We start from the raw sequence: 26,125 nt of genomic DNA, 5'->3' as shown, positions 1-26,125 counted from the left end.
GGTCCCTGCACTGGCTGGTTCCTCCCAGTCCCCCTCACTGTCACCCATCTATCTGCCATCTTTGGAGTTACTACTTCCCTATAACTCTGATCTATGACCCCCTCTGCCTCCCGAATGATCCGAAGTTCATCCAACTCCAGCTCCAGTTCCCTAACACGGTCTTGGAGGAGCTGGAGATGGGTGCACTTCCTGCAAGTGTAATCGGCAGGGACGTCGATGGCATCCCTCACCTCATACATGTTGCAGGAGGAACATTGCACTGCCTTCACTGCCATCCCTCTAAAGCTAACTTTTATTTTAAAAAAAAAACTGGGTCTAAAGAATACAACAAGCAAAATTCAGCACTTACCTACTTACCACAACAGGTGTTATTATTAGGTTAGAGGAGGAGGGCGGGTGGGAGGCACTACCCGTGTAGTGCCTCGGGCACCTCTCCTTCGTGCTTTTAAAGGGGGAAAAACCTACCCAGGTAAGCTTACACTACTGCTTCCGGGTCTCGGCTGCCCCTCTGGTCGTCGTCACTTCCCCCTGGTGCTCCAGCTCTTTCTGTGAAGAGAGAGTGAAAGAAAAAAAAACACCGCTGCCCGCTACCGGTAAGCACTTTTAAAACCAAACGGTCTTACCTTCGCTGCTGCTCGCATCCTTATGCCCTGGCACGTTGTAGCTTTAGTGTCTGCAGTATGCAAGACATACTGCAGCAACTCCTCAAATTTCGTCAATACACCTCTAAAACTTGTGTTTTCTACCATGTTAAAGGACAAAGGTATTATGCATTACTCTAGGTCAAGTTGGCATAAGGAAGGAGGAAGTGTTGGTTGGATTAAGGTGGACAAGTCCCACGTCCAGATGGGATCTATCTCAGGTTACTGAGGGAAGCGAGAGGGGAAATAGCAGGGGCCTTAACAGATATCTTTGCAGCATCCTTGAACACGGGTGAGGTCCCGGAAGACTATAGAATTACTAATGTTGTCCCCTTGTTAAGAAGGGTAGCAGGGATAATCCAGGTAATTACAGACTGGTGAGCCTGATGTCAGTGGTAGGGAAGCTGCTAGAGAAGATACTGAGGAATAGGATCTATTTACATTTGGAAGAAAATGGGCTTATCAGTGATAGGGAACATGGTTTTGTGCAGGAAACGTCATGTCTTACCAACTTAATAGAATTCTTTTGAGGAAGTGACAAAGTTGATTGATGAGGGAAGGACTATAGATGTCATCTACATGGACTTCAGTAAGCTGTTCGATAAGGTAGGTTGATGGAGAAAGTGAAGTCGCATGGGTCCAGGGTGTACTAGCTATATGGATAAAGAATTGGTTGGGCAGCAGGAGAGACAGAGTAGTAGTGGAAGGGAGTTGCTCAAAATGGACAACTGTGGCCAGTGGTGTTCCACAGGGATCCATGTTGGGACCAATGTTTTTGTGATCTGCCTAAATGATCTGAAGGAAGGTATAGGTGGTCTGATTAGCAAGTATGCAGATGACACTAAGATTGATGGAGTAGCAGATAGTGAAGGGGATTTTCAGAGAATGCTGCAAAATATAGGTAGATTGGAGAGTTGGGCAGAGAAATGGGAGGTGGAGTTCAATTCGGACAAGTGCGAGGTGATGCATTTTAGAAGATCCAATTCAAGAGTGAACTATATGCTAAATAGAAAAGCCCTGGGGAAAATTAATATACAGAGAGATCAGGGTGTTCAGGTCCAATATACCCTGAGGTTGGCTGCACAGTTGGTAGAGTGGTCAAGAAGGCATACGGCATGCTTTTCTTTATCGGACGGGGTATTGAGTACAACAGTTGGCAGGTCATGTTACAGTTGTATAGGGCATTGGTTTGGCCACGTTTGGAATACTGCATACAGATCTGGTCGCGACATTACTAAAAGGATGTGGATGCTTTGGAGAGGGTGCAGAGGACCTTTACCAGGATGTTGTCTGGTATGGAAGGTGCTAGCTGTGAAGAGAGGTTGAGTGGATTAGAATTATTTTCATTAGAAAGACTGAGGTTTGGGGGGACCTGATTGAGGTCTATAAAATCATGAGAGGTGCAGACAGGATGGATAGCAAGAAGCTTTTTCCCCAGAGTGGGGGACTCAGTTACTAGAGGTCGCGAGTTCAAGGTGAGAGGGAAAAAGTTTAATGGAGATGTACATGGAAAGCTCTTTACGTAGATGGTGGTGAATGCCTGGAACATGTTGCCAGTGGAGGTGGTAGGGGCGGGCACGATAGCGTCATTTAAGATGTATCTAGACAGATACATGCATAGGCAGAGAGCAGAGGGATACAGATCTTTCACAAATACGTGACAGGTTTAGATAGTGGATCTGGATTGGCGCAGACTTGGAGGGCTGAAGAGCCTGTGGCTGTGCTGTAATTTCTTTGTTTTTTGTTCTTGAACACAGTCTTGTCAAGCCTCGCAATATCCCAATTTTGGCATCTGATGCTGTTACTTCACAGTCACTGGATTAGAATCCGAGAGCTTCTTATCTAACAGCACTTATGGAATACTATAACTTATATGTGAATATTCCAAAATCGCAGATTTTCCTTTGTGCTGTTTATTAACCTTTTTTTCAAAAATTTCAATTACAGAATCTGAATACACCAGGAAAAAATGTATCTAGTACAGACGGGCCCAAATTTCCTGGCGATAAGAGTTCAACGACGCAAAACAACAATCTGCAGAAAAAAGGGATCCAAGTATTATCTGATGGTGGGTGCTTCTATACGGCATCAAAATTATAACTTCTTATTCAACAATATTTCCAAATTCTGGAAGTCTATACAATTGGAAGATCATTTCTTAACGTTGTTTTTCTTATTATTTAGGCCGAGTCACTAATATTCCTACGGGAATGGTAACAGATCAGTTTGGAATGATCGGACTTTTAACGTTCATTCGAGCGGCAGAGACTGATCCCGGCATGGTACATCTCGCATTAGGCAGTGATTTAACAACACTAGGCCTCAACCTAAACTCTCCAGAGTAAGCAGCATTACCACCTTCTGCCATTCTTATGCTAAGATCATTGCATACTTTGGAAAAAGGACAGTATGTAATTTTTCCATAAATCATTTGTTTACATGTTTAATTAAAAACAAACTGCCAGGTGAGTTTGCAGTTTTTCAGTTGAATGTTTTATATAATAATTTACATTGAATGTAAACCAATAAATTGATGCTAATAAAAAATGTTGGAGAATAGAAGAATCCAAAACTATCTGGAATAAAGAGCTAGTGTCAGTAATAGTGACCATGAAGCTATAGGATATTAAGCAAAACTACCTGATTCACTAATGCCTTTTTATGGAAGGGAATCTGCCTTCCTTCCCTGGTCTGTATGGATCTGTAGATCTACAGTATCTTCCATCTTCCCTTGAAAATGACTTAGGCCACTTAGTTGTATCAAATTGCTACAGAAAAATAAAATATTAGAATTGAACTGACCACCCAGCATTCACATAGGTGCCAGAAGTTACAAAGACGCATCTCGCCCAGTTGACTTTGCAGAGTCCTCCCGACTAATGTCTGTGAACTTTGTACAAACTTGGGAGAATTTTAGTCAGGGCATCCTGGCGTAGCCATACTCATGAAGCATAGCGCATGTTTCAGACTTCTCTACCCTGGTAGCTGGGTCAGTCTTGTCCCTAGCGACAGTACAGATCAAGCAGAGATGGTGACATGTATACAATTGGCCTTGGGATCCTCAACATGTCTTTATCACATGAAGTGGCACAGTGGCTCAGTGGTTAGCACTGCTACTTCACAGTGCCAGGGACTCACGTTCGATTCCAGCCTCTGGCGATTGTGTGTGGAGTTTGCACATTCTCCCTGTGTCTGCGTGGGTTTCCTCCCACAGTCCAAAGATGTGCAGGTCAGTCGAATTGGCCATACTAAATTGCGCATAGTGTTAGGTGCATTAGTAAGAGAGAAATGGGTCTGGGTGTGTTACTCGGAGGTTTGGTGTGGACTTGTTGGGCCGAAGGGCCTGTTTCCACACTGAAGGGGAATCTGATCTTAAAAAAAAGCATCTATGCATTCGGTCAAACATGAGTTACCATTTGCTCCTAATCAGCTTCCCGAGTGTTGAACACCACTTGGAAACACTCTGGTGTTACCAAAGGCATGGAATGCATTCTTGTTGGGAGACTTCAATGTTCATCACCAAGACTGGGAGTGGCTTAAGTAACACTACTAACAGAACTGTCAGCATTTTGAAGGACTTTCTCTACATTGTAAAATAAGAATTGAAGATGTTTGCAGTGTACAGTAGCATATGCAATTGCTCAGATACTGAAGCAGCCCAAACCTGTGTGCAGTCAGACCTGAATAACATTTAGGCTCAGGGTGTCCAGTGGCAAGAAACATTCTGACCATACAGTTAATGACCATTTCTAACAAGAGAGAATCTGAATGTCAAGAGGAGGTGGTTAAAAGCATTACCATTGCTGAATCTCCATCATCAACATTGTTGATACCAGACTTTAACTGGGCTAGCAATACAATTCATGTCTTTACAGTAGCAGGTCTGAAGCTGATAGTGAATAATTCACCTTCTGACTGTCAAGTCTGTCCACAGTCTGCAAGGCATAAGGAGGAGGGTGATGGAATAGCAACTGCCTTAATTGGCAGCCCCATCCATTACATTCCCTTCACAATCAGCTCAGAGTGGCAGCAGTGAGAACATATATAAGATGCAGTGCAGCAATTCGCCAAACCTTAGAAACCAGCGATATTAACCACCCAGAACTCCAAGGGCTTACATGAAACACTAGCATCTGCAAGTTCTCCTCCAGAGTAAAGACCATTCTGGACTTTAAACCATATTGCTGTATTTTTCCTGTCATTTGACAAACTTACTAAAATTTGCCCCTTCTCAAATGTTTTTATGGATCTGCAGCAAATGTGAGCTTTGCTCACTTCCAGAGAATAAAGCACATGATCTGATAATTGCCAACCATGTCCTTAGTTCTTACCTGCCACAAGTTACATTGTATGTAGGTGTCCAATGGATAAAGAAATTCTAACAAGATCACTAAATTGATAGAGATAGTCACCAGCATCCTGAAACATGTTATCAGGTTCAAATCTTAAAGCTTTATATACAGCTTTTAAATTGCTGAAATATCATACTTGCTGTTGGATATGTCTTCTGAACAATTGCACTGAACCATGACCTCGTATCATCTTGGATACTCCTTATTTTTTGGAAAATTGCATAAACTTTAGGAATATAGTTGATTAGGTGTTTGAGATATAGATTTTGCTATTTACTGCATTTGAAGCTTTGAGTTCTTTTTGATTGGAGGTTTATGTAGTTTATTTATTTTTGCTGTTTTGCAAGATTGATGGTCCAAAGGATTTCATCTTGTTTAACCATAATTTGTTATTTTTCATTGTAATGTGTTCTGTAATTTTATGACAAATGGTTTTCTATGCTAAAAGCATTGACCTGGTTCTGGTTTGGACGCTTTCTTGTGTCACATGTGAATGTGCTGCTGTGGGAAATCATGTAAAATATTAATACAGATCTGTCTGTGGATACTGTAGGGAATTGCTTCAGCATTGGGTTCTTTCTTTCCAGTTTAGCAGATGTGAGAGTAGTGCTCCTTTTTGTTCAAAAATGTTTGACTGTACAACTCGAGTAACTTCTCAATAAGGGCTTATCAGGTCATGTTCAGTAATTCAGCAATCGACTGTTTTGTTAGATCAAGAATCTGTATGATTAATTATCAGTATTTTACAGAAATCTCTACCCCAAATTTGCATCTCCTTGGGCATCAGCACCCTGCCGACCTCAAGATATTGGTGAGAATGGCAATTTTATCCTTACTGTCAATATAGTGGATCTTTATTCTGTTCATTCCTTTAAAAATTTATACAACTTAAAATAACTGATCAACACTCATCTTCTTCCACAGATTTTCATGTTCCCTCAGAGTATCTAACAAACATACACATTAGGGACAAGGTGAGCATATTAAATACTGGAAAAAGTAACTTTAAATGATGTAGATAATGTCATATATTCTGTGTCAAAAACTTGGGCTACTGAAACTGCTAAAATCACAATATTTGTGTGTCGATTAATTATTTTGAGCCCATTCTTTGTTGAAAACTCTTGAGAAATATATGATAGTGTCACATGTTCCCAGTGGCTGGATTGGTAAATGGACATCCATTGTGCAGTTGAGTAATGCAAGCACACCCTTTATTCATTCGCCAATATGGGCTGCATCGGCTAATCACAGATGAGATTAAAAGAAAAACTAGGATGGATGTCAATGATAGGGCTAGGAATAGGAAAACACAAGCAGTTATTCAGCCCAATATGTGGGCGAATTGTGAGGGAATTGGGCGGCACTGTGTCTCAGTGGTTAGCAGTGTTGCCTCACAGAACCAGGGTCCTAGGTTCGATTCCAGCCTCGGGCAACTGTCTGTGTGGAGTTTGCATTCTCCCCGTGTCTGCATGGGTTTCCTCCGGGTACTCCGGTTTCCTCCCACAATCCAGAGATGTGCAGGTTAGATGAATTGGCCATGCTCAATTGCCCATAGTGTTAGGTGCATTAGTCAGAGGGAAATGGGTATGGGTGGGTTACTCTTTGGAGGGTCGGTGTGGACTAGTTGGGCCGACGGGCCTGTTTCCACACTGTATGGAATCTAATATAAAAAAAATTGTATTATGTTTGGCTGTGAAGTGTCTCAGCCTAACACTGAGCCACCTTGCCATTTCATTTGTTAAAAATGACTTACATAGCATGTTATCCTAGGAAACCCAACATACATGAAACAGATTTCGATATAAACTCTGTATTAAAAGGTACAACTGTGAATTTGTAGAGGCTGTTTCATTCTGTTTCTGCCCAGAATGAGAGTGGCACTAGCAGCTTTCATTGTCCATCTACTGCTGCAGTTCCCCTTGTGGTGGCGCATTAGTGATAATAGGCAAGTAATTTCAAGGTATTGATCCAGTGAAGGAATGATAATATTTTTCCAAAGCAGAATGGCAAAATGGGAATTTGAAATGGTCCTGTTCATATGACAGTGCTGCTCTCCTCCTTTCTAGAAGTCATGAAGCTTGTGGATACTGTTAAATGTTCTTAGAAAATTGATGCAGTACCTACTATGTATTGAATGTACTGTAACAACAACATAGAGGGGACAGAGAAGAGTATTTAAGGCAGTGGTTTCACAGGGTGTTCCTCAAGTAGTGAGCAAAGGGTTGATGCTGAATGACAGAGTAGTTGATCAAGATTTTCACGATTGTTGTGGCTGCAGTCTTCCAGGTAAGAGATGAGAAGTCTGTCACACGTCTGATGTGAAACTAGTAATTGAAGATTTTGTTGTCTAATGTGAAATTTAAAAGTGACACATGCTGATTATTCTATAAGGAAGAAACACATTCCTGTGTTGTGAAATATTATTCTAGCATTTGAAATAGTCATGCTCAATCATTTTAACCCTGACCATGCTCTGTAGTGACTTATTTGGAAAAAATTCTGTTGAATTCAAGAATCTTTTTTTCTTTTGCTGGCAACATTGTTCTGAATGTTTACTTTTCTTGAATACAGGAATATGATGTCAGAAGTGGTGCTGAGAATTATTGTACTGATTTATAAATGGAGTAGATTAACTTTACAATAGATGTAGTACAATGTTTAAGAATCAGTTGTGCATTTTCCATCTATTAACATTTGCAAATTGAGCCTTGCTGTCAAATTCACTTAAGGAAACAAAAACATTTAACAATTTTTCTGTTTCATTAGTACACCTTAAAATTAAGTGTAAAGGATAAACATTGAAGAGTACACAATGTAATTTGAGAATGTGTAATTAACAGACTTTATTACCCTATTGGTATAAAGTTTTAAATAAGTCATGATGGGCCATACCTCGTACAAAATAACCTTATGCTTAACATACAAGATTGACTCGAAGTTCATAAGGTTAATTTATGTTGAAATTTCTTGATTAGCTGACAGATTAAAAGCATCAAACAACAACTATGTATAAGTCTAGTCAGTATATACTAGTTCACAGCTTGTTTGCCTGATTTTTTTTGTCAACTTAGAGTTGGCAGTTTTGTTTTCCTCTGATTACTTGCATTTACTTCAGATACCAGTATAATGAAATTCTGTCCACAAGTGCTGGATCTGTATTATCTGGTAGGTCCAGCTTTGCACATCTGTCATTCCATCTGGACTTTGAGCTGTTGTGACATATATTGCCTCTCTCTGACTGGATTTCTCAAACCAGAGTCTCACTTCTAACACTTTGGAATCTTTATTTAATCAGTTATTTTTTCCTGTACCAATTGAATTTTCCCCATAATTCTTTTCCTTTTTTTTCCCCCCTCAACAGTCTACCTGGAGTGCATGAACACCCAACTGCCTAGTCTTTCATTCTCCATCTGCCACAATGTTTCTGCAACCTGGCTACTTGCTTGACATTTAATCTACTTTGTCCTTGACCTCAAACAAATAGAGATGGGGGCCACATCCAGGCAAACATGAGACATAGTCTTGACCACAAATTGTACAACTGGCTGGACCACAGCAGGCACCATTAGTTCATATTCACTCTTCCCAATTTCTTACGACTTCCAAATCATCCTAAATTCACCATTGTTCCAACATAAACTCTTCAAACACTCATCTCTGCTCCTTTAACTTCACTTTGTTGCAAGATACTCATTAACTTCTTTGTCACTAATATGAAATGATTTGATGACAGCAAGATAGTTCTTCTGGAATCTGACCAGTAGCTAGCACTGCCAAAAGCACAGTGGTTCGTTTACATTATTGATGTTTGAAAAGTTAACTTTCCTGTTCGCCTACATTTCATTGGTGATTATAGTTCAATGTCTCAAATTGCCTTAGGACATCCTGGGGTAACAAGGACTGCTTTATATACTGCTATAGTCTATAACTCCAAGTTAAATCACTTTATTCCTTCTATTCAGCTGATAAATCTGAGTGCTACATTTTAGGACAAAATTCACCTTTAGTGTTATCACCTTAAGTAAATATGTCAATAATTTGGAATTTAATTTTGTGCCCAAAATCTGACTTGTCTGTAGCTCTTAATTAATTTTGTATTCCCGGTACAGGTATGTATCCCTTTATCCGAAATGCCAGGGACCAGCTGCTTTGCAGAAATCGGAATTTTGCGGTTTCTGGAACTAATGTAGCGCCCCCTGTAGGGTGCAGGGCAGCAACCCATAATCAAACATAAATACTGTACTGCAGCAAAAACGTATGAATATTCACACTAAGCAGGATAAATAAAGACTAGAAATACTACCACACTTTATTTGTAGTGTACTGATAAATAAAATACATTGACCATAAATATTCAACAATGTTTTATTTCCATAAACAAATTAGAAGAAAAACATTCGGGAAAACTGAACCATACAAAGTTTATTTATAGAGTAATATATACAAATTCATGAAATACATTGACTGTAAATATTCAACAACATTTTATTTCCATAAAAAACATTCCAATAAAAACATTTGGTAAAACTTAAACATACACAGCTTCAGCACGATTGGCAGGCGGCGGTTTTAAAGGCTTCTTCAAGTGTCATCTGTCTCATTAACATAGGTTTCTGTCTAAGCAATTTCTCTTTAATTGAGTAAATTGCCATAATCTCTTGCTCACTGATAAATGAACGTTGTTCAAGGTCAGCAATTAACTGATCACACATTTTCACCATATCGTCAATGGGGACTTTTTCAATTGTGTTCACTAACTTATCGTCATCATCACTACTATCCTCACATTTATCTGTACAGGAGCCCATATTTAAAACCATTTCAGCAATGTTCCCATTGCTTAAGAAATGCACGATAGGCACATCATTGTCAATGTTCAGTATTTCTTCGATGTCAGCTTCATGTAATTTATTTATACTTTCGTCCGATAAATTTTGTGCGTAAGTAACAAGGCTTGCTATCATTTTTTTTCTTCAGTGAAAAGAAATCCTTCAAACTCTTCATCTGCAGGTATATTTCCAAGAAACATCATTGTAGGTCAGAGTTTGTTAATGTTGTTTTATCAACATCATTCCAAGCATTAGCAACTGCGTAAATGGCATCCTTAAGACTAGACTCTTTCAGGAAGTCTTTAATTCCTACCCCTCTGTTGACTGCAGCAAGCATACTGTTTCAAAAATAGTCTTTATACTTGCTCTTCATGGAACATAATTCCTTGGTCACAAGGCTGTAATACCGATGTCACATTAGGGGCCAAGTAAATGCCAAAAACATTACTTTTTACAAGCTGTTCGGCAGGGGGATGTGCGGAGCAGTTGTCAAAGAACAATAAAATTTTACACTTTTTTTTCTTCCAGTCCAGCTTGTCTGCAATGAGCTCGTGCTGCTAGTACGAAGTGTTTACTGAACCAGTCAGAAAAAATTTTTCAGGTTACCCATGCTTTCTTGTTTTCATAATAATGCATAGGCAGATTGTGTACACCTTTAAGACATCTCGGATGTTTGCTTTTCCCAATCATTACTGCAGGCACACACAAGGTGAAATTGGCAATGACACACCCGAGAATAGTTAATCTGTCTTTAGTTTGCTTAAAACCCGTTGGTGCTCTCTCATTAGCTTTTGCTAATGTATTTCTCGGGACATAGGGCCAGTAAAGAGCTGTTTCATCAGCATTGTAAATTTGTTCAGGACTAAGGCTTTTGTCAGATACTAGCTTGGCAAATTCACCAACATAATTTTCAGCTGCTTCATGGTCAGCAGATGCCTTTTCGCCACAGGTTTTCAGGTATTTCACACCATTACGCTTCTTAAATTTCTGCAGACAGTCTTCTGAATATTGATATTCACCTTTAATGTTCAGTTCTCTGATATTTTCGAGTTTGTTTCATGACCATCAAACCAGTCAGTGGCATACGTTCATTTCTTTGTTGTCTAATCCACTCCATCAACACATAGTTAAGGTCTTCATTTTTTGCCCTGAGTGTTTTCCTATTTTTCATTAGTTGATAGTTATCACTATCACTATGAAACTTCAGTAACTTGTTTTTCTGTTTCTTCAAATCATAGACAGTGGTAGTTTCGACACCATTTTCTTCAGTAAGATGCTGCACAGCTACACTACGATCATGCTTCTGTAATAACTCCACTTTTTGCGTTATTGATAATGACAGATGCTTCCTTTTCTTTATATTATTGTTAGCCATGCATGTACTCTTTTTGACATTTTCACTTGAAAGTTAAACAATTTAGCACAGTAAAAACAATACACAACTGTCACCTCCGAGTGCTGGGCCACACCGCCATGTGGGTCGAGTGGGTGCAGCCTTTGCCTACCAAGAAAACCCTGTTATGTTATGCAGACATTACTGACACTGCATGCTCCATGAAAACCTTTTGGTTTTCGGAACTTTTTGGTTTTTGGATGCTCAGATAAAGGGATACGTACCTGTATTAAGAAATCCGAATCAAACTAGATATGAGTTCAAATTCTTTTTGACTTCACCTGCTCTTGCATATTTTGTCCAGACAGTGCAACCTGTATGTTATTTTTGACCTCTATGGCCTAGGCCTCCTGGCATGAGTTGTGAAAGACACTTTGTCCTCAGACTACTTTCTGAAATAGGTGTGATTCTTCACATTAACTGTTCAATAATGTCTTGAACGATTGTCATAAATATCCATGTTACTCTGCTTCTCAGATTTGAATTTTTGCTATTGTGGTTTGTATAAATCTAAAGCAAGAGAAGATCACTGCTTTGAAATCAATTTGACAGACGTTATTTTATATCTAGTTCAAGTCCCATGGTGTTTCACAAAGGGAGTCAAAACTAGCCTTGTGTTGATGTTAAAATGTGAGCCTGTAGATCTAATTCAGCCCACATTTTAAGATGAATGAACTTAATAATAAGTATTCTGTAAAGTAAAACAACTTGCTGCAATTTAGAAAACAAAACTGGAGTTTCTCTGCAGTATACATAGAGGCACTAGGAGATAAAACTGAAGCACTATATAATGCCACTATTGGTGGAATAATGTAACCATAACACAAGTAGTTCACATAGACCAATTCCAATAACTTCCATTGATAATCCATTAGCATAAGAAATATATATATATGCATTTCACATAAGTATTATCACATATAGATTGACGCTGTCTCAGAGAAGGATCCATTAGGCGGATTAACTAATTGCTTGAGCTTGGCCAAGGAGTGGCAGTGGTACAGAAGCTGATGAGTTTAGTGAAAGAAGAATAGACATTGCCATTTAAAAATATGAAATGTTATCAAAGAAGTGCGAGAGAGAGAGTGAAACACAAAGTAATCTTATTTTTCCTTTGGATGCGATGTTGAGTCAAGGCCACATCTGCCTGCTTGGTTGGATATAAAAGATCCCATGACATTTTCAAAGAGGAACAGGCAACTATACCTAGCATTGTGGCCATAATATATCCCTCTGGCATCATAAAAACAGATTACCTGGTTAATACCACATTAGTATTTGCGGGAGCTTGTTGTAAATTGACATCTATTTACAAGTGATTACAGTTCAAACGTATAACATTGTCTTAGACACTGAGATGTTGATGGCTATGGAAAGCATTATACAAATGCAAGTTTTTCTTGTCTTTCTAAACAAAGTGTACACCAATAGGATTTTTAACATATCGCATGATTATATACTCCTGCATTGACAGCTATACGTCCTTTTTAGTTGGGTTGTATTTGCTGGCAGCAGCCAGCACTTTGTGCCGATTGGGTGGTGATATTCATCTTGAAAGATTAACAATTACGGCATAATCAGAGTGTGAGTACTAAATTACATAATTTGTATATTTTGTGACAATCTATGCAAAGCTTACAGTCATGTTGCAGAATTTTTGTTGATACCCTGGCCCACTTACGTACATGAAATATTTGAAATCTTAAAAGTAAGGTTTTAAGCATTATATTTGAAATGTAAAATAAAAATCAACAATAATTTATTTTACAGCTCGCTGCAATAAAACTTGCCCGCTATGGAGAGGACCTCCTTTTCTATCTATACTACATGAATGGAGGAGATGTCTTGCAGTTACTTGCAGCAGTAGAGTTGTATGTCCTTTTTAAATGTATCACTTTATTTGAATGAAAATTTTCTGTGGCCTAACTGACATTAAATTCTATTGATCCTTATTTACAATTTTAAAAAAAAGTTGTCATGCAGCAGTTTGTTTGTTGGATGTGGTTTAACTTAATTAATACTTGTGTCTTTTCTCACAATATTTTTCTTGTTATAAATGGTAGATTTAACCGAGACTGGAGGTACCACAAAGAAGAGCGAGTCTGGATCACCAGGGCCCCAGGAATGGAGCCAACAGTAAAGACCAACACCTATGAAAGGGGGACATACTATTTCTTTGACTGTCTTAACTGGAGAAAGGTTGCTAAAGTAAGAGCTGATGCGCTACTGGATTTTATATAATACAGAAATTATTTGATTGTAAAGGAGCCAGATAAATTACTAACTTGATGTTTCCTTGAGATTACGTATCATCTGTTTGCTGGAAACAACCAATGTGTTTTGTATACAACATTGTGTATTTTCTGCCCAGCAAATTTGGTCTGTGGTTCTCAATAATAAAGATAGCTGAAATAGCCTAAATTTGTGTGCTGTTGTTTTAACCCTTGAGACTGTTGAATGCTGTAGCACCTTCTGTACTCTCAAGGCTATTATCTTTTTGAAGACTTCATCTCATGCACTCTAGACCCAAATGTGCAGCGTAGAAGGGTGTGATTGGCTTACTGTAACTATGCAGTAACTGATTTTAGTCAATTGATTTTATTACATTAGCCTGCTTTTATTCGGTGTCATTTCATGCTAAATTGTAGTGACAATATTACAATGAATCTACTGATAGTTGGCTACAAGATATAAATGTTATTTTTGCAAGTTAAACAAGACCTGTATAATGGAACATAGTCTGTATTCATATTTCACCCAGACCCATTTTATCTGCCCCCTTGTGCTCAGTTTTATGTAAGGATACTAAACAGAACTTTAGTATTGCTGAAAAAGACAAATTAATAAAGTTTGGGTCATGCATTTATCACATTTGCAAGAATACCAGTTTGAAGGGGAGCAATATTATATAATGAGAAGAGAGTGCAGATTTCTTGGCAAGTGGACTGCACCTGCCAAATAGAATGCACCAGTTAGGTTTTGACCAGAGTCAACATGCCTGGTTTAAACTTAGTCAACTGCTAAGCTTTGTTTATTAGTCAAAGGATAAAGGGAGAAGGAGGATGAGAGTACATGATCATATTGAATTACCTACTTCTCCTATTTTCTATGTTCCTATCTAACTGATGCAGTCTCCATGGCAATATCTCTGCTGATCAGAGTCCAGTTGCCAACACTTCTCATACAGTATAAAGTATTATTCCCTTTTACTTTAGTATTCTTATAAATATCCTGATGAGTGCTAAATGGATATCTATTACAAGGTGTATCTTTTTTCAACAATATTTAAGTTAATATGAAACAAAGACTGCAGATGCTGGAAATCTAAAACGAAAACAAATTGCTGGAGAATCTCAGCAGGTCTGGCAGCATCTGTGGAGAGTAAGCAGAGTTAGCATTTACTTTGCTTTCTCTCCATAGATGATACCAGACCTGTTGAAGTTCTGCAACAATTTCTGTTTTTAAGTTGGTACTAATTACTTAGATTGCATTTTTACTTTTTCTTTCAAACTTTTTAATAATGTTTCCATAATTTTCTTGTGATTCCTCCATCCTCCTGTTTCACATTGACTCTATGAATCTATATCTAGGCTCATAGAGACGTCCAGCACGGAAACAGACCCTTCGGTCCAACTTGTCCATGCTGACCAGATATCCCAACCCAATCCAGTCATGTTTAAATTCTTCTGTTCATTGAGAGGGATAATTTGGAGTTATTTGTCTTTTGCCACTGGCTGATTGCATAACCTTATCTGATCCTGATTTGTTGAAGAGAAAACACTTGAGCCTGTCTCGGCAATTTAACTTTATCTGACTGTTAGCTTATTGTGGGGAGTAGGCCAATAATTACAATGTGGCCAATCACCTTCAGTACCAGAAGATCCAGGTTCAAGAACAACTCCAGAACAGCACAAAAGAGTTTTAAAAACATCAAATTATTTACCTAAATATTGAAAAATAAAAATAGAAATTCAGCTGTACATGGAGGTAATTGCAAAGTATTTTACTTATGCTGATTGTGATGGCGTATTTCAAACTACTTAAATGTCACACATTGGGTTTTGCACTTCATGTCAAATGCAGATCATGTTGCTATCTAAAAGACTTACTCAATTGACTTTTGGCTAGAGGCATAGTTTTGATATTGCATTTAAAGCAGAAAATGGATTGAATCACCAGGATCAGATCTCCAAAGTATTACTTAAAATCTAGATGCCCAATATAATCAAAGCAAAAATAGCTGTCTGTCCCTACAAGCATACTGTTTTCACATGAGTCCCCAATTTCAGTGTCTGACCAATGAAAACTAAACTGTTGTGCTGCAAATTCCATACAGTTCAAAAGAAGAAAGCTGACATGTTGGTAATGATAATGAGAATATCTTAAAGGCTGATTTATACCACACATTCAGCACCTGCCCAGTTTAGGAAGTGCAATATATTTGTTGTTACCCAGAAAAAAAGTTGGGAGCGAATCAGCTTTCTTTCAAAGTTGTGCACAGCTTCAGTTTTAGATTGGTTAAAGTATAACAACATTTTGCAACTCTCCAGTAGTCAACTAACTGATCTCCACGCTAAAATATTAATGTTTTGTAATAAACAGCTGGCAGGATAATGAAAAGTTCTGTGGAATTTGGCAGCTACTGAGTAAGTCTTCAGAATGCATTGGAGTGTCATACAAAGCTTTTGTTTCACTGATCAAACAACAATACCAGCATCTAGTATAACTCAGCACCTTTTATTCACATTTTCAAAGTTGTGTATATATTTGCAGTAAAGGGATAATTTATTGAAGTTTTCACAAACCATTGAAATAGTTTTATTTCAGTTAGCTCTATTAGTTAGAATTAAATAGTTTGCATATTAAAATATTAGAAAATCTTTTTAGAGTTTAAGGAAAACAAAATTCTGAGACCAAAAGTTTTTTTAAAATTTGACTGTTGTGTGAATTATATCTGTAGCCTTCGATCTAGGAGACAGCCCTCTACAGATCAAGTAGTATAAATCAGAGTTGGCAGTTGCAGTATACTTCAGGCACTGGATCTTTATCAGTGAAGGCATGTGCAGTCAACCAATGTTTACTGAAATTATAGGTCTTTCCTTTTTCAATGAATTTCTGATCACAAGTTCCAGATTCCCATGAAATAGCTTTGGATTACCTAAAAGCATTGTGTAGTAATTTGTGGATCTGTGTTCAATTTGAAGAGATAATATAAACCATTTTTAAAATTACTCTGACTGCTTTAATCAAGCACTGTGGCAATATCAATCCATCACTGTTAATGCCAAACACCATCTGTTCCATTGAGTTTTCACCACATTGAAAATCCTTCCCTCTATAGAATGAACTCTCCAAAATGGCAAGAAAATCATATGTTGGTGATTATACATGATATTTTGAAAGGAAAATCATCATTTTAGTACAATGGAATTATCTTTAAAATGCAATACTAACAAAACATAATTTGGTAGTACAGTAATGGAATCAGAGTTACACAGCGTGGAAAATGACTTTTCAGTCCAACTCATCCATGCTGACCAGATATTCTAAATTAATCTAGTCCCATTTGCCAGTGTTTGGCCCATATTCCTCTCAGCCCTTCCTATTCATGTACACATCCAGATGCCTTTTAACTGTTGTAATTGTACCAGCTTCACCACTTCCTCTGGCAACTCTTTCCATACATGCACCACCCTCTGCATGAAAATGTTGCTCTTGAGGTCACATTTAAATCTTTCCCCTCTCACCTTAAGCCTATGCCCTCTAGTTTTGGACTCTGCTACCCTGGAAAAAAAGACAATGTTTATTCGCCCTTCATGATTTTTTTAAACCTCTACAAAAGTCACCCCTCAGCCTCTGTCGCTCCATGGGGAAAAAAGCCCCACCCAGTTCAACCTCTCCAATTGCTCAAACTCTCCAATCCCAGCAACATCCTTGTAAATCTTTTCAGAACCCTTTCAAGCTTCACAGCATTTTTCTCAGAGCAAGGAGACTCAGAATTTCAATTTTCTGTGAACAAACATTTTATTAAAGCTTTTCATCATGTACTCATCAGGACAATTCATAAGAATACCAATTCAAGGGGAAGTCAACATTTATACTTCATGAGGAGAAAAGAGACTCTCATGCAATATAAATGTTGGCTTTCCCCTTGAATTAATATATAGTGAATTGTCCTGATGAAAAGCTTTGACAAAATGTCTTCAGAATTACTCAAATGCTTGCTTTAATTCAAAGAATAATGTGTACTTGTTATAATGTATCATCGTGTTTGTTGTTGTAGTGAGTAGGACAGAACAGATCACTAATTTTAACAAAAGTTTCTAAGAGGACTATTTTGTTGCAATGGAGTATGCTGTGAATGCCAATAATTCAGAAATTGAATGTGTGCAGAGATGTTTAATAATGTCTATAAAATGCAAGCTGTTTTCTTAAGCTTTATTTCCTATCCCCAGGCCCATCATATTCAGGATTCCCTCAAATCTGTTCATTGTTACTCTTCGATCTATTTGATGCACATCTGAGACCTCATCCACTGATAGATTTTCACACTCATTTTATATAGTGTCTTTCACGACTTCAGGATTCCAAGTACTTTTAGCCAAAATAGTGCTTTGGAAATGTAGTAAAACTAGTTACTTGAGATTCTACAAATAGAGTTAAATAGCTTGATGATCCATTTTTGACCATCTTTGGTTGATGAATGAAATCAACTTAGATGGGAGATTGGGCGAACATTGCATTCAAAAGACAGTACTTGCGGTGGTATAGCATTACCTTATTCCTGCAGTGAATCTAGCTGCTGAAGTTGGGTGCCTTCAATAGATATCATTGAGGTACTTTCATTGGGTTAAGTCTGACACCTGATATATGCTGATGAGCTCCAGTTGCTATTTTTGTACTTTCAGACTATTTACCTACAGCAACTTTTCTCCAGCTTGTGATGGGAGAGTCCAGAGAAATAATTTTCAGTTTCCAACCAAAACTCTGTTCCCTTATTTTTTCATTTCCCTCCATGACCACACACTTATGCTATTCTAACAAGTTATTAAATCACTTTGTTTAATTCAACAACAACCTAGCTGCTATCAAATTCCATCAATAAAATTGCTCACTTCTGCCCATACTTCAGCCACCACATTGCTGAAACCTTAGGATATGCTTTGAGAGCAGCAGGCTTGCCTATTTTGACAATGCTATCAGCCTCACTTTGAACCATCCAAAATTTGTCCACAATTGAAACACCATCACATGTACCCTGTCCTTTATTATCCCTCCTCTAAATCATCCTCGGCCCAAATCATTGCCAAATTATATCAGTTGCATATTTCCACAAAACAACTCCAAAATCTTTTTCTTTGTATATAAATGTTTCTGATATTGGGTCCCTACTAATGTGACATTTTAGAACTGTAGTCCTTTTTGATAGAATTTCTACCTTTTTTTCTATAGCTACTACTTCCACGCTAAAGTTTGCCTCACCAATGGCATTCTTTAAATTTAAATTGGGTTTTGTATATCTATATCCTGATGTTGGCATCTAAGGATGTATGCTGCATCTTGTTTTCCTTTTAAATGGATGTTTGCTGCCACATGGCTGACTGTTTCTTTTTGCAATTTCAGGAGTTCCATCTGGAGTATGATAAACTAGAGGAGAGACCTCATCTGCCGTCATCTTTGAACTACAACCCTGCTCAGCAAGCCTTCTAAAGACTTAACTGTTCATGGGGTATGGCTGTCTCAGCACAATACTCAAACTGCGGAAACCGAAGTGGCTCAGGCATCCTGGTTTTTATTCTTTGAGGATCTGGCAATTGGCTCATGTGGATGGATCGACATTTTGAAGTCCTGCCTTAGTAATTATGTGCTGCCCAACACAACTGAATTTGTATTTTTTGTTTTTTTTTTGTTTTTTTTTTATTATTTTGAGCAGGGTATGTTTAAAAACGACACAAAAAAATAATTTCAGCCTAGAGGCAGATTTTTTTCTGCTAAAGGACAAGTGGACCGACAACATTTTCATTGCTAAATTTCCAAAGTGTAAAAATTTAAAAAGTTTGCATTGTTCATTGTAGCATTACTGGTAATAATAAAAAAAAAATGTTTAGTGCATTTTTATGTGAAGATCCTCCTTGTATTTCATTTGGAAAGATAAGCAGCCTGCATTTGATTTGTTCATTTTACTACCCCTAATGTTTTTGAATGGCATTTCTGCCAAGTTAAATGCAAGAACATTTGACTGTTTAAGTGAATGTTATTGCCACGACCTCTGGACATTTTCCACGGTTGTGTATCACTGGGCTTCATCTTTCCAGAATGAGCAAAACACTGTCCAGTCTTTGTTACAATTTTGTAATAAAAGTGTACATTTTTTTAATTTTTGGACATCACATGAATAAAGATATGTATGTACGAATGTGTATATATTATATATATGACATCTATTTTGGAAAATATTTGCCCTGCTGTACCTCATTTTTCGGAGGTGTGCATGGATGCAATACATGAAAACAGGACATTTCGGGAACTGCTGAGCAGGGGACCGCTGTGTCGCCCTGTGCACTTAAGGGCCAGATTTTCAGCAGCCAAGGACATCCATACCCAATTGAACATGATGGGACTTCAGGAAGTGAACTGAGACAATTCACAATGGCTGGTTGAACAGCAGCATTTCATAGGAAAAAAAATTAAAAAAAAAATCAATCTTGTATTTTCTGACCACATTAAAGCTTCTTCTCTTTGTAATAAAGTAGAAAAGCTGTCCTAACTGCAGTGTTGCCTTTAATTTGAAATTGCTATACAATGTCTTTTTAATTTATGGCATTGATTATAATGATAGAATTTTGAATTATTTGTTGAAATGTCCACTTGAAGAGTGGTGTCTTAAACATTTTGCTCACTAGATTGTACTACAACAGGTAAGTGTTTTGGTTTTGAATCTGTTGTTTGCTTCATTTGTAAATTTACAAACAGTCGTGAGAATCTTTAAAATTGAAAGTACAGCCACTCATTATACTTTAATGATTATTTTGAACGGTATAGGCCTGTTTTAGCTCAAGTATAGCCCCTAATCTTTTTGGGATTGAGAAATCCTTTGAGACATAGAACACTACATTAAGGGCTTTAAATATTGAAGTGAGAGAATGTTTACTTACTAAGTATACTTTTGCTTAACTGCTCCATACAATCATTTAGTGCTCATCTACTGAAGAGTCAGAACTGTTAACTACTGAGACTCAACCACAAAAGGCATTAGTATGCATTACACAATCCTATCAACATGTAGTAGTTCAGGAGCAATTAAGGTAGGTTGTTGTCATTTTTCCTCAGAAGGGAAACTAGATACCTTACTGAATACTTGCAAAATTTTTATCCATCTTTTCAGAATTTGATTTAGATTTAGATTTTTGCCTTAGATTTTTGTTTATACCCTACAGTAGTATTGATCTCTAAGTTCTTGTGTATTACACACTGGTGTAAACAGTCATATCCGTGTCTTTTGTGTCAGATTACTACTTTAAATGGTTCTATTTTTCCCATCTTGCAGGAACAGTACCTGAAGTCATATTTGTGCGGTGTTTTGAGAATGCATAAATATTCAAAATTTAGATGTCAAATTATTAAAGAATGGCCAAAGCAAATTTTCACCCTTCTAAAAACAAACTTTTCACACAGGACTTCTTATTATAAACAAAATTGTAACATATCAATTCCATCAGTCCAAATCGTGGTTTCGTTCTGTAAATTTTGCATTTCCCCTTTTAATTTTTCTGTATATAAACAGGTGTACTTCAGTGCATGCACCTAGTTTGATTTCTGCAGTCCATTTCTTTCTGTTCCTGTAACATGAAAGAATTCCAGCAAATCTTGGAGCACTCAAACTTCAAAGTTTAGCAAGTAGTAAAATGTTCAATTTCTGTGATAGCATTTTCATGTAAGTGTAAAATGGTTTAAAAAGTTTTAAAATGAAGAGATCACTTCATTTGTACTCCTAGTTACATTATTTAGAAGCAACGGATTAAGAGTGCTTTAAGAAACTGCATTGATCATTAATTTACCTCTTTTTAAGCAGGGTCAGGATGGGGGATAGTAATGACAAATTAAACATCCAAATTGCTAGTTTAATAAATCACCTTAAAGACTTACATTAGACTTCTAACGTGAAATTTGATATCATTCACAAAAATCAGATTGAATATTTCAGCTTCAATTGATCCTATTAATTCAATAATTGTAAACAGGCATAATGAATGAATGATTGCAATGTTATTCTTTTTTTTTAAAATCTCCCATGCACTAAGCCAATGTCAACTGAATTTTAGTAATTAAATTGCTTTGTGTAATTTCTCTAGTTCAAGATTGCTATGCATAATTGATTACTAAATTTAGTACCCTGAAATCAAAATTTCAAAAACTTGCAGACTCTTTGGAAAGATTTTAAAAATTAATGCATAGATTAAATGAAAGGATTGTATTCAGTCTCCCTGTCATGGAGACTGCCACAATAAAGATACTGCCAGATGTAAATTTTCTATACTATCCTCATTAGATTTCATGAGGTATTTTACTTTCATCTCATTTACTTACCTTACTCACATTTACTTTTTTTTAATTTGACAATATCCTTCAATTACTTTCTCACAAAATTCTTAATTTCAATGAAGTGGAAGCAGGCAATAGTGACATTTTCATAATGATTAGTGCAATTTCCAAAGTTGAAAGAATTTTGAGAAATAGCTAAAAAGATGTTTATAGAAAGAAAAGCACAGCTTTCTTTTTTAAAAAAAGTGAGAGGTAGCATTATTTGTAGCAACAAATGATCATGGTCCAGCTATTTTTGCTTTCATTGTGTTTTTTAAACATAAGTGCATTCCTTTTTTGTTGCTGACCCAAATCGGTACACAAGTATAGTGACGACATAAATATCTCTTTTTTCCAATTTTTAAAATGCCATTTAAACATTGCAGGTACAACAACACAAGGTAAGTCAAACAAACTATTTTAATTGCTTTTTTGAAATGGTTATTCTCTCAATTAGTAAAGGCATCTTGTATAAATTGAACTTTCACCAATGACCGTATCTGTGGATGCAGTTCCTTGGTTGTAATAATTACAGAACGACATTTTAGGTAAAGAGGGACTTGCATTTATGTAGCAATTTCACAAAGCTTTTTATACCCAGTGAAGTTTTTTTTTAAGAAATGCAAGTTATTGTTTTAACAAACATAGCAACCAGTTTATATGGAATATTGTCCCACAGTCTAGAGTGTGGTAATGTCTAGATAACATGTTGGTTCAGGGGTAAATATTGATCTGGATACCCGAGAGCACTCCCCTGCTCTTGCATAGAAACAATGGAGCAGTGGGCTATTCAGCCCCAAGAGCCTGTTCTGTCATTCAGTTCATGGCTGATCATCAACCTCAAAATCATTTTTCTGTGTAACTCCCATAAATCCATTAATGTCAATAGTATCTCAAACTATTGATCTCTGTCTTTAACGTACTGTATAACAGAGTTTCCATAATCTCCACAGATTCAGTGCCCTTCAGATGAGGAAATCTTATCACATCCAAGTCCCAGTTAGCTTGATCCTTATTCTGAGACTGTTCCCATCTTCCATGGCCTGGGAAACCCTATCCTATAGCCCTTTTAAGAATAAGTTTCAACAAGATCATTGTAATTCTTGTTAACTCTACAGAATTCAGGCCTCATAACCTCAGAGGACTTTTGCACGATATCACAAATTAGTATGGTAAACCTACGTGTCCCACCCTCTGATTCGGCAGAATACTCCCAGGTGCAGTCTCACTAAGGTCCCATACAATTGATGAAAGACATCTATATGAAAATTCCTCAGATCACGTATTTGCCTTCCTAATTGTTTGTTGCACTTGCATATTAGTTTTGTTAATTATACATAAGAAAACATTCCAGTCTCTTACCATTTTAAAAAAACCCTGCACTTAGTCATCCACAGTGTTTCATTATGTTTTTGCTTAGTCACTCAACTTTTCCATAATTCCTTCAAGTATGTTTGCATTCTCCTCACACCACACATTTACACCTATTGTAATACCAATACCAAATTTAGGAATATCAGTTTGTTCAGAGATTCTTTTACACACCTCTAGAGCAGGTGGGATTTGAACCAAGATGTCCCAGAGGTAGAGACACTACCACTGCACAGATGCCCCCATCAAAATTGATACACAAGTTATAACCAGCTGGGCCCAAATGCTATTATTTGCAGTTTACAACTAATGGGCCATTTATTTCTTCAGTTTTCTTTCCATTAACTAACCTTCAATTAATATTAGTATGATTAAAGTTACAATTTAATTGTAATGTGTATGTACAAGGTGATGACATACTTGTCATGTCACAGGACTAGACTTCCAGAAACCCAGCTTAATTGTCTAGAGGCATAGGTCTAAATCCCATCATAGCAGATTATGAAATCTGAAGTCCATTTAAAAATGGAGTTAAAGTTGGCCAAATGTGACTTATAACAACGGTCGGTTGTTAAGGGCTCTTGTGGTGCAGTGATACTGTCCACTACCTTGCGCCAGTATCTAGTTATCTACCCCATACCATGTAATCCAAATCAGTTCGTTAACTTGTGTGGGACACCATACTCACTGGTCCCTTCACCCCCTCCCCATCACCGAGCAACTCTTACCTAATTCTGAAAATATGTGCTCTTGATTTGACATGCAAAATTCACATCAAATATTGACCTGTTTGCTGCATGTTTAAATTCAGGCCGATTTTAAGGTGAAAATCTCCGGTTTGTAAGAATTTGAGATGTGAAGTGGGCGTGCTGTTCAATGTTCACAGTGAAAGCCTAGAATTTAATTCCTGAAGGAAGTTGCCGTTATACTTAATCTGACACGAACCAATAGCCTCGTTCGGAACCGGAGGGGAAGCTACTCTAATGAAGTTAATAGACTTGGTATCGGAAATTGAGCTGCACGAACATTAAGCTCAAGTTTAATATCAGACTATTAAATAGGTAATTTGGTTTTGATTTGAAGTTTGTTAGCAAAGTACTGTTAAAGAAAATACTAATGTTATTGATATTCTCTGATAAATGTTATTGCGTGCATTCCTGAATACCTGTGATTGATACTGCGGAGGAAATCAACCGTCAAGATGTCTGGACAGAAGAGTAATAAGGAGCTATTCGACTATGGAGAGCATCATAGAAGCTTGATTCTTGTGTTCGCCTTCCCCAGAATGGGTCACTGATTTGAAATGATTTGGACTACAAAGCTGATGGGAGAACTGGTGCCAACTAAGGTCTAACTGCTGCTCGAGCTTTAATATTCAGTCGTTAGTTAATTGATGGGGTCATAATTAACATTTTAAAAATCCTAACCCCACTTAAATATGGTATGCTCTACACTTCGCTCTGGTTGATATATACTGAAAATAAATCTAGGTCACCCAGATTTCCAAACCAACTTAAATACGATCGAAGGTTATATCATTCGATAACCGTAGACAAGAATGGAAAGAGATTGTAATGGGCAATGAACATAATATCACCCCTCATCCAATTTTAGGACTGGAACGCACAGATTCAAATGAAGCGGAATTACTTGGAGGTAAGCTGCTGGCGGAAGCGAAGATACTCGGTCATGTCCCCGTCATCTAGATATTCCTCTAATTTTGATTTACAGATTTTTTTTGCTACAACTCATCCGCTAAAGTTTTAAAAGTGAATAATATAGTCATAATGGGCCTAACAACCCCATGTATTTGTAATCTCTGCAGTTCTAGTTTCAGATATTAACTTGTGACGAAAATAAATGACTCAAATCAGTCACGTTCGAGACTCTCACCTGATTAACCATTCTTCACGCGTGAATCTTACCATAGACATCACTGATCAGCTGAAACCCTTCACGTGGACTTCCAGCTGGAGTTGTGACCTGGTGATCGGGGACAGGTAGTCTAATCAACTGTTCACCCTCAGTAAGTTTAGTAGTGTATATTTTTGTCTGAGCCAAACTAACAGCTGCATGCTTATTCAGATTAATCCACCGCTTTCTTGATTCATGTTTATATTTTTACAATGGAACACTGGAGCTGTTTTAATATGGCTTTGGATTTACCTCCCCTCGATAACAAGTGCATAAACCAGCTTGCTCGCATTACAGACTTTTAACTATGTCAGCTCGAAAGCAAAGTCAGAAATTGGCTGGAAGGAAGTTGTACCTTTGTCGAGTAACGGTATAGATGTAACCAGCAATGGCAAGTAAATAATGAGTAAACATTCCTACGTGAGATTTTTATATCTTACATTAATTCCTGCAGTTATGTAGTCAGCTTTGTTTAATAGTGTACCTCCAGTATGAATACTGTTCTCGGTAACAACTCAAAATTAGCTTTACTTTTGTAATGTTTCCTTGGTCCTTAACGAGCCAATTAAAACAAGTGAGCATTTTATTCCTGATGAAGGGCTTTTGCCCAAAACGTCGATTTTACTGCTCCTCGGATGCTGCCTGAACTAGTGTGCTCTTCCAGCACCACTAATCCAGAAATAAGTCCCTTAGCTCCAATTCAATTTCAACAGCTGTTGTCAGGCCTGCAACTATTCCCTGCAATGTTTTTATTCTGAATTTCCAGCACCTGTAGTGTCTGTGTTTAGTTTTACTGAAAGTTATACCGGATGAATGTAGACATACGCTTTTTTTTGTATGTACTGTTCTGCTGACCAAATATTTCTAAACGTATTCCTTTTGTTATGGCATTTCTATGCATTTTATTTCTAATTTCAACATGTAATATTCCAAACCGAACAGCCCCAACCTTTTTGAGGATACAAGTGTTCAGAATGTATCAGGTATGTTAGCTTTTCCAAATGGAGAATGTTCAACTGTTCCACCTCTCTCAAAGGTCCT

At 37.4% G+C, this 26,125-nt stretch overlaps 1 protein-coding gene across 5 annotated transcripts in view; it reads left to right on the top strand.

Moving 5' to 3' along the window:
- Positions 1-19,638, top strand: part of cnot2 (CCR4-NOT transcription complex, subunit 2) — a 149,448-nt gene extending 129,810 nt beyond the window's left edge. For all 5 annotated transcript variants that reach the window (XM_043709757.1, XM_043709756.1, XM_043709755.1 and 2 more), the window contains 7 exons: positions 2,589-2,709; positions 2,826-2,982; positions 5,743-5,804; positions 5,918-5,967; positions 12,989-13,089; positions 13,282-13,426; positions 18,842-19,638. In XM_043709757.1, the coding sequence (XP_043565692.1) occupies positions 2,589-2,709; positions 2,826-2,982; positions 5,743-5,804; positions 5,918-5,967; positions 12,989-13,089; positions 13,282-13,426; positions 18,842-18,928 (723 nt within the window). In that variant the 3' untranslated portion in view covers positions 18,929-19,638. The remainder of the gene's footprint in view (positions 1-2,588; positions 2,710-2,825; positions 2,983-5,742; positions 5,805-5,917; positions 5,968-12,988; positions 13,090-13,281; positions 13,427-18,841) is intronic.
- The last annotated feature ends 6,487 nt before the right edge of the window (positions 19,639-26,125 follow it).

Source organism: Chiloscyllium plagiosum, chromosome 19 (assembly GCF_004010195.1).
Source record: "Chiloscyllium plagiosum isolate BGI_BamShark_2017 chromosome 19, ASM401019v2, whole genome shotgun sequence".
NCBI lineage: Eukaryota > Metazoa > Chordata > Chondrichthyes > Orectolobiformes > Hemiscylliidae > Chiloscyllium > Chiloscyllium plagiosum.
This window is presented reverse-complemented; position numbering and strand designations above follow the sequence as displayed.